The 12,617-nt window shown below is 37.2% G+C and overlaps 1 protein-coding gene across 2 annotated transcripts in view; it reads left to right on the forward strand.

Moving 5' to 3' along the window:
* The window catches only part of SPINK5 (serine peptidase inhibitor Kazal type 5), a 68,766-nt gene that overhangs the window by 39,962 nt on the left and 16,187 nt on the right, over positions 1–12,617 (forward strand). For both annotated transcript variants that reach the window (XM_028145966.2, XM_054718020.1), the window contains exons 17-22: positions 2,107–2,234; positions 4,077–4,164; positions 6,801–6,928; positions 7,573–7,636; positions 10,167–10,294; positions 11,724–11,820. In XM_028145966.2, coding sequence (XP_028001767.2) covers positions 2,107–2,234; positions 4,077–4,164; positions 6,801–6,928; positions 7,573–7,636; positions 10,167–10,294; positions 11,724–11,820 — 633 coding nt within the window. The remainder of the gene's footprint in view (positions 1–2,106; positions 2,235–4,076; positions 4,165–6,800; positions 6,929–7,572; positions 7,637–10,166; positions 10,295–11,723; positions 11,821–12,617) is intronic.

A 12,617-nucleotide genomic window follows, 5' to 3' on the forward strand; every position in this document is an offset into this window, starting at 1 on the left:
TAATATCAATCTTTTTAATTTATTAATTTCAATTTATGTAATTCAAATCTCTGTTATTTCTAATACAAAGTACAAGATCTCTAACATTGATATTAGTCCAATTTACAAAAAAAATGCACAAATATTTATCATGTTTCTTCTTTGTCACTTCCCAAATATGGAAGAAATACTACTATTCTCACTCCTAGTTAATGATTATTATGTAAATTTTTGACTTTCTAGTTATTTTAATCCACTGTACTTTTTCTACATGCTTTTATAATTTTACTAGAGGTCCGTTGCATGAAACTCATGCACTGGGGGTGGAGTGGGGGTGGGGCTTTGTCCCTCAGCCTGGACTGCACCCTCTCACAGTCCAGGATCCCTCACTTCTTACCGCCTACCTGCTTGCTCCTTACCACTTGGCTCGCTGCTCCTTACCACTTGGCTCACTGCTCCTTAGCAGCAGGCTCCTTACTGCTCGTCTCACTGCTCCTTAGCACTGCCACAGAGGTGGGAGAGGCTCCTGCCACCACCGCTGCACTCACCAGCTGTAAGCCCAGCTTCTGGCTGAGCAGCCGCTCCCCCTGTGGGAGCACACTGACTACCAGGGGGCAGCTCCTGCATTGAGCGGCTGCCCCTTGTGGTCAATGCGCATCATAGTGACCAGTCATTCTGGTCATTCCACCATAACAGTTGCTTAGGCTTTTATTATATAGATAATTTTACAAGTAGCAGAACAAAATCTGTCTGTATGTAGATTATAGATTACTGTCATATTAGAGCTCTATAAATATTTACCTTTATGTATTCTATCTCCTAGCAATAGCTGCAAAGTATAAGCCTGATAATTTATTTGGGGAAAGTTGACACAGTTTAAAAGTTTATCTTTAAACTGACTCACTTTCTCAATAACTTTATGTTAGCTGAAACCATTTTTTTGTTGTTGATAATTTAGAATTGAAAATTTGTTTTATCCATAATATCTGATGAGTTGCTAAGTTGTCTTAGATTTTTCAAATGATTCTAACACATTCCTTTTTCTCTCCACTCCTATTGTTGCTCTCCAGTTTTAAGTCTACATCCCCCACTTTAACAAGTAACTCCCTGAAAGGTGTCAACTTCTCCAGATGTCATACTTGTTCTCTACTCCACATATTTATTTCAGATATTTCTTTATTTCTTAGTTGAGCATGTTTTTCTCTTTTTTTCTCAGGCTCTAAAGACAAATCAAAGTTCAGCAATGTTCTTTTTTTGTACATTGTTCTTATTTTTTCCTAGCTTTCTTGAGACATAATTGACATATAACATTGTATATGTTTAAGGTGTACAATGTGTTGATTTCAAAATGATTACCATCATAGTTTTAGTTAACTCCTCCATCACATCACAGAATTACATTTATGTGTGTGTGTGTGTGTGTGTGTATGTGTGTGTGTGTGTGTGTGATAAGAACATTTAAGATATACTCTTAGCAACTTTCAAGCATATAATACAGTATTGTGAAGTGTAATCACCATGTATGGTAGGTCCCCAGAGCTGATTTGATTTATAGCTGGAAGTTTGTACCCTTTGACTGACATCTCCCCATTTTCCCCCTTGTCCTCCAATCCCTTGGTAACCATACTACTTTCTGTTTCTATGAATTCGGCTTTTTTTCATTTCCACATAGAAGTAAGATCATACAGTATTTGTCTTTCTCTGCCTCACTTATTTTACTTAGCATAATGCCCTCAAGTTTCATCCAAATTGTCGCAAATGGAAAGATTTCCTTTCTTTCTCATGAAAGCTCAGCAATATTTATCAGTTCCTCTCTTTTGAGGCCTATTGATTCTTCTCACCTTTGATCTTTCATAGCTTTTATAGACTTATGTGCAACACAACATATATATTGTTTTTTATCAATCATATCAGCCTTCTTCTACAACTGGATGGTAAGCACCCTTATGAGAATGATGAGGATGTTTACAGATCCATTTTAGTGCCAGGACAATTCTGAGTCTGTGACATGAGCTTTGAAAAGACTTACTGATTTTTCCTTCTTACTCTTTGCCTATTTCTCTTAATAGGCAAAGGTACAAGAAGGGTAGAAAACTGCTCTGAGAAAATATTTTCTTCATTTTCCAGGAGCTCTGCAGTGAGTTTCGGAGCCAAGTGAGGAATGGAATGCTCATATGCACCAGGGAGAATGACCCTGTCCGTGGCCCAGATGGCAAAATGCATGGAAACAAGTGTGCTATGTGTGCAACTGTGTTGTGAGTTTCTACCCTTATCTCTCCCATGGAATGTCTTCATCATTAAGCATCCCTGAATCTCACATTTTTTTCAGAGATGTATAGATTATATACTGTATGCTAGGTAATTTTAAAAGCACTTGGACAAGACATTAGGTAATGGTGAATCACATAGTGACAATGTTATTCTCTATTCAATAATCCTTCTATCTCCTAATTAAGAAATGGGGGGGGGGAGTCTTAATTTAGTGCCAAAATTTCCTTAACATTTGATAATAATCATTAATAACAAAGAGAGCAGAATTTTGATAATCTGGGTGGGATTATCTCTTTGGTCTCTCTCCAACCCCTGACATTTTATGATTCTGTGAGTATATTCAGATATTGGTTAAGGGAAAACCATTTAGACAAAGGTCTGTGGGTCTGATATATAAAGACTCTTAAAGTAACCTGAATAAGAAATGGACTAGAGAGAATCATATTTATCCTTTCAGAAATATTACTATACACAGGTGGAGTAAATACTCTGAGAAGTGGTTTAGTGTAGAGAGTTAAACCCCTAAGAGGCAGGCCCATGTCATAGCTGTTTATTAAAATGTCTTCTTAGTAAGCCAGGTCCAGGGCCCAATAGGCCATTGTGTTACTCCATTGTGTGGGACAATACAGGAGAAGCTCACTCTAGCCAGTGTAGTTAGACGGTTAGAGCATCAGCCTGCACACCAAAGGGTTGCAGGTTTGATTCCTAGTCAACGGCACATACCTGGTTTGTGGGTTTGCTCCCTAGTCCCTGTTGGGAGAGCATTCGGGAGGCAGCCAATCCATGTGTCTCTCTCACATAGATGTCTCTCTCTCTCTCTCTCTCTCTCTCTCTCTCTCTCCCTCTCTCCCTACTTCCCACTCTCTCTGAAAAGCAATAGAAAAAATATCCTCTGGTGAGGATTAACAAAAATTAAAAATAAAAAAAATACAGGAGAAGCTAATGACATATTACCACTTCTAGTTCTTCTCCTTCTTAGACTCCTAATCTCCTACTGAGCCTCAAGCTAAAATAAATGTTGAGAAAAATATTTAAATAATATCCCCTGAAAGAGGTGAAAAGTTAGTGTTGCTCCTTAACTTTCCCATGTCTTCTTCCAGTGTTAAGTATAAGATTTAAGTTCCTTAAAAAGAGATTAACAGGGCAGGGCAGAAATTAGGGCTTTTCTCTCACCTGCTGGATTTGCTAGTGAGGTGATGACTAGGTTAGACGTGATAAAGGCTAAGGATATTTTCCAGTCTTACTATGTATGCTTCATGTTAGTAGAAAATGGCAAGAATGCCAGTCAGGCTCATGAACAACCTCCAAATATTAGTTGTTGAAACTTCTTGGGCTTGAATCATTATTGCACTCTAAAACTTGAATTTCAACTTGAATATTATCAATGCCATTAAATAATATTTATAATTTTTATGTTATAGTGAAACATGGTTTATTTTGATTATGGACCCATTTTTTGACTTGGTTTCATACCTTTATTTCATCATTGATGTGGTAGTTATTTAAATAGGAAAAGTTTCACAATTTTTAAAAAAATCAAGGCAATTGAGGCTTTATTGGTTGAAGGCACAGACTAATAGAAAAAAGACCACCTCAAGTTCACATACTGATAAAAAATCATGCTGGTTTTAATTTTTAAATGATGCTGGGAACTACTGAATTTATCTGCATGAATGGGCAAAGTATTAGCACCTCTTGAACTGGATAAAATTGTATTGAAGACTGAATCTGACCTTTGGTCTGGGAGATCCTCATTCATTCTGAAAATACATTACCAAAGAGAATGAAAAATTGTATTTAGCTTGTATCTTCTTTTTTTATTGCAGTGAGCTTGAAGAAGAAGAGAAGAAAAATAATGGCAAGGAAGGAAAGGAGAAAGGAGAAGCTGAGAAATTTAAGAGAGAAGCAGTACAGGTAGGTATTTCAGGTCATCGGAGCTGCTCACCTATTCCATTAGCATTAGGCCAGGCCTTGCTCCCTCCTCCCAATCCTAGTGTCTGTAGTGACTTTGCAAACTGAGAAAATGTATTTGGATCCTCATGGATATGAAGATCCCTTCTTCCAGTTCAGTTTATTCATAACAACTTTGATCTAGTTGCTTGTGCATTTGAGATGAGGTCAACCACCCTTTTCTCTACTAAGCATGTGAATTATATGATCCCAAAAAGAAATACATGCAGATTGTCTTGTTGTCTGAATGCAATCCAATAGAGGAAGATTTTAGATTTCCCCAATACCTTGTCATGTAAAGGTGTTTATTAGTTAAAAAAAATACCTAGGTTTTCATCCCAATTAATTTTCTGTGAGATTTTGGAGAAATTACTCCATAGCATCATTTAGCCTTAGGTTTGCTTCTTAACATCTCCATGATGATGATAATGAGATGACGATGATGATGATGATGATGATGATGATGATGACAATGATAATGGTGATGGCTATTAATTGTTTCATTGCTACTGTATGCAATGTGGTCTAACAATTTTATGACTGATCTTTGTAGTAATCATTCAAGGAATGTATTACTATCCATATTTTATAGAAGAGGATTCAGAGGCTCACATAAGAAGTTCAGGACTGTATATAATTAGTAATTTGAGAGCAAGCAATTGGACCACAAGTTCCAGCTTTTTTAAAAAAAAATATATATATATATTTTACTGATTTTTTACAGAGAGGAAGGGAAAGGGATAGAGAGCTAGAAACATTGATGAGAGAGAAACATCGACCAGCTGCCTCTTGCACACCTCCCACTGGGGATGTGCCCGCAACCAATGTACATGCCCTTGACAGGAATCGAACCCGGGACCCCTCAGTCCGTAGACCGACGCTCTATCCACTGAGCCAAACCGGTTTTGGCCACAAGTTCTAGCTTTAATGCCCATGATGTGCTTTCTATTTTACATACTGTTTCAATTTGTAATTTTCTCATAGGCTATGCCTCAGATCTTTATTACGTATTTCTTTTATCCTTTTCTAATTTAGAAGATCTCATTTCTTCTCCCTACTCTTATGTTTGCATCCTACAATCTACTCTCAACTCTAAAGCCAAAGTAATTATTAAAAAATACAAGATAGGTTATGCTACCCAGTGTCTTCTCATCTCACTCAGAATAAAGACCAAGGTCGTTCTAGTGGCTTATAATGCCATACACAATCTGACCTCTGCCACCTCTCCGACCTCATCTCTTACGATTCTACCCATTGCTACCCTTGTCCAGACATACTAGTCACCTTGTTATTTCTTGCCAAGCATTAATTCACGGCTCCCATTCTTATGGTATGGACTCAATAAAGTTGAGGTTAAAAACATGACTCTGGACTCAGACTGTCAGGGTTCAAATTCTGGCTTCATCCATCTCCACACCAGTGGTCAAACGGTTGACATGTTTGTGTCTTAGTTTTCCCATTAATAACAGAAGGACACTATTTTATTATTTTTAATGAAATCTCAAGGAACTTATCCATTAATATATAACAGCACAGACCACAAATATCTAAAGTCCTCAATATTATACATACAGAGAATTTTACCTTCTACACGGTCTTGCTCATATTCAGTCTTGAATGTACCTTTCCTCTGTCCATCAAAATTCTGACCAATTTTCATGGCTCAGAATAAGTATTAGGGGCTCCCTGAAGATTTTCTTCATTTATACAATATACTTAATAGTTCTGTCATCTTTTATGCCAATAATTTTTCTTTATTTCTCAATTATCTAATTTGTTGTATTCTAACTTATAAATGCTTCTATGTATTTATTCAAAAGAAAATAAAAATTATTTGTTCTAACAAATTACCACAAGCTTGGTAGCTTAAAAACACTACAGACTTATTGATTTATAGTTCTTTAGGCTAGAAGTCTGGCACACATCTCACTGGGCTAAATCAAAAGATTGGTAGGATGTGTTCATTTATAGATTATCCAGGAAACAGTTTGTCTCTTTGCTTTTTCTAGCATCTAGAGGCCATTCATGTCCCTTTGCTCTTGAACCCCTTTTGTCAAACAACACTGCATCTCTATTTTTTTGCTGTCATGTCTCCCTCTATTATCTCGTCTGTCTCATTCTCCCAGTTTTAAGGGCTGAACTTTGTGATTACATTGGGCACACTAGAATTTTCCAGGATAATCTCCCCATCTCAGTCTCCCATCTTTAATCACATCTGCGAATTCCTTTTGCCCTAAGGTGATATATTCACAAGCTCTGGGTATTAGGGCTCATACAAATTTGGGGATTGGGAGCTACTGTCCTGCCTACCACAAATTTCCTTACAAAAGGAACAATAAATTATTCTTCTTTCTATATCTCCTGCTGCCAAGCAGAGAATAATATTTACATTGAATTGAAGGTTTTCTAATAATATATGGAACAATAATCTTATATTCCAAATAATGTGTGACTTGGGCCTCTGCAAAGCATCTTGGTTATTATCAATCTTCTGCATCACCTTTTCCATTTATCAATTATGTTTTGGTTCATTATATCATAGTTTTCAAAGGGGTCATGTGAGGAAGCTTTTTAATACTTAGTTACCTGATTCTTGGCAGGAGCTGTGCAGTGAGTACCGTAACTATATGAGGAACGGACGACTTCCCTGCACCAGAGAGAATGACCCCATTGAGGGCCTGGATGGGAAAATCCATGGCAACACCTGTTCCATGTGCGAGGCCTTCTTGTGAGTAGATCTTCAGCCACTGCTTCTGCTGATTGGAGAAGATACCTTCATCTGGGGCGGGCATCAGAGAGGATATTGGAGGTTTTCTATAGGAGGTAGAAAGTGAAGGCTATCTTTGAATTGAGTTTGGGGATTTCCTATGATAAAGCCCTAGAGTTAGTGCATTTCTTCGTACTGTTCTCAGTGCTCTGAATGGCACGTGAATCACCATCAAGGGAGGACCATGTGCTAAGGGGAAACTCCCCCGAGCTAATGGCATACAAGGATGGAGATTTCTGTTCTCTGCATACATACTGTCATGAATAACCTAAAGATGTAATCATTGGGCCTAACAATTGAAAATTTGCTAATATCTAGTCACTGTTTTCAAGCATTCTAGTTGCATTCTGGGGAGAAAGACAAATCTCTATTTTCTAAAAGAAATATGATGAAAATGTACTTGCTGGCTCACTGTGGCATGTCTTACTGTTTAATCAACATTAAAAGCAAGAATAATATGGGGGTGTGCATTTGCCTTTTCACTCCCAAGCTAAGTTGGTTGTGAAAGGGAAGGAATGGAATATTTCTATCTGGAGAGACTTCCCCTTTAGGATAATATGTACTGGGTGCTGGGAATGATTCTTTCCACCCATTCTCTCTTATAGCCAGCAAGAAGCAAAAGAAAAAGAAGCTGAATCCAGAACAAAAGTTAAGAGAGAAACCGAAAAGGTAACTGTCCTGGAGTATTCAGACCACAATGAAAGAATGAGGTTTTGTAGTTTCTCTTTAAAAACAATTCATGAAATTACTAAAGCCTGTGTGAGAGATCTCGAGGTTCATTTAGTCCCGGGGTTGAAGAAATTTTCTTAAAGGGCCAGAAAGTAGATATTTTATATTGTGGTTGTTCGATCTCTGTCACAGAGACTATTTGCTGTTGTGGCTCTAAAGCAAATAGGCATGGATGTGTTCCAGTAGAACTTTATTTGCAAAAACATTGGCGGCCATATTTGCTCCCAAGCAATAGTTTTACTTGTAAACTCCTAATTTAACTTACTCCCATATTTTTAAGTGACAATTTGAAACAGATAGAAAGAAGTACTTGCTTAGAAACTTAATGGGAATATTGATGTCAGAATCCATGACTTCATATTTCAGAGTTTTTACATGGAAACAATGGAATTCAAACCTGGACTCCTCGATACCGGTCTAGCATTATTTCTAACACACCATGCAGTTTTAGATGGCCACATTTGGTCAAACTGGGTTTCTTTCTTGCTTTACCCTTAAATACTTCTGGTACCAGCAGGTTGGAGAAAAATAGAAAAGCAACTTTCCCAAATAATATTTTCTTGATTAAAAAGCACTGATTCCAGTTAGATTTTTTTCCAATTTTGGGGTCATTTCCTTGCCCCCATCAAAAACTATTGACATTAAAAATAATTGCTAAACAAAAGTATCACACTTGGAATTCTGCTTGATTGTTTTGTTTACAATTTTATTTCCCATAATTGTGGGTCTGGATTAAAAAATAGTATGATATGCTTATCTGATCACTTTTCAACATCTACAAGAGAGAGTTCTTCAGAATCAGACTATTTCTTATTTCATATTAGCAACTACCAACAAACTGTCCTCTCATGCCACATTTCTTTTTGATAACTATGACCAGTTAGGAAATCTGGCAGCGAGCCTTAAAGCAGAGCTGGGAGGAAAACTCACTTTTGTCCTCATTGAGTTTCAACTTGAACTAAAAGATGCAAACAAACAAATAAAACCCCTCAAAATCAATCCTAATTGCTACTCTATGATCTTAAGTGATTTCTTACTCTCTATTAATTCCTCAGATAATTCTGGAGCGAATATTTACTGAGTACTTCCGAGATGTCAGTCATGTGTATTATTTCATGTTATTCTCTTAACAACCCAGGACATATATGGAATACTTAATGGTCTTTATTATTCTAACCAAGTGGAATACACTTCCCTTTTATAGATGAGGTAACTGAGGCACAGAGAGGCACCCCCCCCCCCCATCTGAGGTCTCTTGATGGCAGACTGGAATTGTAATTAACAGTATGCAATAGCTGTCAAAATGTTAGTGCCTGTCCAGACACACCTGGAATATTATGTTAGATTCTTTAGGAAAGGGGAAGAATTCAGAATGAGAAATGGTACAGATGATTGAAACAGAATGAGTATTTTGGATGTTTAGCTCTTGGAAGAGAATACAGGGAGAAGGACAAGAAAGCTTTCTCCAAACAAGTGAAGAAAATTATTCTCAGTTTCTCTGTTTGCTGTTGTGGCTCTAAAGCAAATAGGCATGGATGTGTTCCAGAACTTTATTTGCAAAAACATTGGTGGGTCAGATTTGCTCCCAGGCAATAGTTTTACTTGTAAACTCCTAATTTAACTTATTCCCATATTTTTAAGTGACAATTTGAAACAGATAGAAAGAAGTACTTGCTTAGAAACGTAATGGGAATATTGATGTCAGAATCCATGGCTTCATATTTCAGAGTTTTTACATGGAAACAATGGAATTCAAACTGAAAATTATTCTCAGTTTTCAAGTAAAATACTTGGACTTTGCTTACTGGTCTAAAGAAACATACTCATCCTAATTGCAATGACATCTTAGAAGAATCAAACCTAATACTAGGGATCCTATAGGATTTATTATTTTCTAAGATTCTCCAAAAGTAGCACTATGGCTAATTTGTTGGAACAATCTAATAGAAATTTTGGGATGAACTATATGGAGGGTAATGGACTCCTTATTGCTGCAGGTATTCCTGTGCAAATTAGCTAACTTCTTGGCGGGCATGATATAAAGGGGATTGAGATATAGTATGATGGTTAGACCAGATAAACTTTGAAGTTCCATCTAAACCCATTTTTTAAAATTCTATGATGTGTCCAGTGTTTTGTGGTGTGTTTTATTATTATTATAATAACAGAGATGGACAATAAAACCTAGAGTAAGAAATGTGACCAGTCCTCAGACAACCCACTTTATTAAAAGATTATTGCTTGCTTGTGATTACAACTTCAGTCTGAATTCAGGGACTAAATCTCAAGGGGGGAAAAAAGATATGCCACCTTTTAAGTCCTGTGTGCTTAGTAGGAAATGAGCAAAACAATTGCTAGAAAAGATATCCTTAGGTCATTTTCCCTTTTTTTCTAAGAAGCACTTAGTAGGAACCCAACAAAGTATTTTCCAAGAAAATACTCAAGCTCTTACATTTTCTCCTCCTTTTAGGATACATGTGGTGAATTTCGGAGCCTAATGCAAAATGGAAATCTCTTTTGCACACGAGAAAATGATCCTGTGCGTGGTCCAGATGGCAAGACTCATGGCAACAAGTGTGCCATGTGTAAATCAGTCTTGTGAGTACACATAGGAAGCCCCTGCTGTGGGTCAGCAGAGTTGGGGAGGCATAGAGCTGGGGAGATAATAAATATTCCAATTCTAGAAATAGATAATATATTAGATTGTCACTATATTCTCCATTAATTCTGGAATGGAGCCTATCAATGGATCACAACATTTGTCTCGATAGAATTGTTAGTCCTTTGCTATCATTGGATCCCTTTTCTGAGTTATTTTTTAATTTCCTCTGGGAAGAAAACATACTAATTTAAAAGCAATCTAACTCCTCTATCTATACTTTTGAAAATACCACATTTTTAGGAAATGAAAATTAGCTCTTTACGCAATGTTTGGAAGTACGACTACATTATTTCATTCAACAGTCATTTACTTAACAGCTACAATGTATAATGTGTATAATGGTTTTACAAAGATGAATGGAAGAATATTTTGAGAAATCATATAGTTCATTAGACATTAGACATGGGCATTAGTTAACATAATACACTGCTAAATGAAAAATGAGATAGACAATATGTTATACTACTTCAGGGAAGGGAAAGTTAATAGTTTCATTCAGCTATAGAACTTGACCTTATAAATTGGATAATATGAGGACAGGACTGAAAGGAATGAGAGCAAAAGAAGGGAACAGCATAGGTAAAGATCTAAAATTAAGAAAACTGTCATATGTACAATAAAGTGCAAGTTTTTAAGTTTAGTTAATACTTAGCCACTTCACCAGCTTTGAATGCCAGATCAAGGATTTTTTTAGTCAATCCTATAGAGAGTGGAAAGGCTGCTAAATTTTTAGGTAGTAGATGAATATGATTCCTTTAAGAAGATTCATATTTCGGTAGTATAAAGGAGAATAACAGAAGGGAGGGACTAAAATTAAGAATACTCCAGGTGGTGGTAGGGGTTCGCAAAGACCCAATGTAAAGTCACTGGAACCCGGGAAATAGGATAGAAGGCGAGTGGATCAGCATGGGAGATACTGTGAAGTTGAAATTAGTGTTATGGGGCAACAGCTATCCGAGCTGACTAAGAGGGAGCAGTGAGAGGTGACCAGTGTTTCATTCTTCATGGAAGGGAGAGAATCCAGGAGTAAGAACACATTTGGTAAAGAAGATAGTTATTTTTGGACCTCTTAAATATGAAGTATTTGAGAGAAATACCTGGAGATTCAGTGAGCCTTTATGAAATACTAATTAATTGCTCACCTGGTCTTGTTTGTGATTTGTAAATATTGGTTTCCTTCTATGGCAATGAGGACTCCTCATAATTCACCTTTTTGTTTTCAAAGAAGGCCTGCAGCATAATAGATGTTCAATAAGTGCTGGTGAATTCTGTGCCAATCTAATTTGGCCAAATGATGAGAAACGGATAGGCATGCACTCCACTCTGTAATCTATTATCCCCTGCCTCCCACTTTCTAATTTCCAGCCAGAAAGAAAATGAAGAAAGAAAGAGAAAAGAAGCAGAGAAGCAAAGAATTGCTACAGAGCATGGTTCCAACGGTGGTGGTGGAGGGAAAGCTCAGGTGAGAGATACCTCTAATCTCATAACCACGGTGAGCTCAACTCATTGACAGTAGGACCATGGCAAAGGCTGTGGAACAAAGTGAATGTGTGTAGTGCTGAGTGTGAAAATGTCCTTGGAAGAACAGTGGGTCGTCCCCTTAAAACTTAGGGTAATACCTCAGCAATTTTTAGTCTCTCCAGGGCTCATTGTGTCCTCTTTAAACCTGGAATAATTAATGTGATGGCCTTATCCCAGTCTCCTGGCTTCTCTTTCTACAGACTAGCTCTCATGTCAATATGGATCACAGGAGAGTACATGGTGTAAACGTGGTTTCACATCAGTATTACATATTCTTCATTTTCTTTTATTTTTCTTGCTTTCCCTGAATGCAGTCACTTTGTTGAGGTATATTTTCTGTTGGTCCAAGGCAGCATAATATGGTGAAAGAGCATAGGTTTTGGAATCAGATAATTTGGGGCATGACTCTGCCCCTTTCACTTAAAACTTGTGAAGCATTCGATCAGTTACTTCATTTCACTGAACTCTAGTGTCCCTGACTTAGCAGTACTCTTAGAGGGATAATATACAATAATTCAGGCAGGTGTTTAGCGTATTTCCTGAGATATTCTTAAATGTCAGCATGACAGTATTGCATATAAGCCCATGCCTTGAGTGTGTGAACACAATTTCCTAAGATTATAGCCCCCCTATTGCTCTCCTTACAACCTTGGGGTATCAAGACCATTTCTTCACTTCTAGATCTGACACAGGCCCAATATTTGCCTTTGACAAATTTGGGTGTTTCTGTTTTTCTGT

This window comes from Eptesicus fuscus, chromosome 6 (assembly GCF_027574615.1).
Source record: "Eptesicus fuscus isolate TK198812 chromosome 6, DD_ASM_mEF_20220401, whole genome shotgun sequence".
NCBI classification, from domain to species: Eukaryota; Metazoa; Chordata; class Mammalia; order Chiroptera; family Vespertilionidae; genus Eptesicus; species Eptesicus fuscus.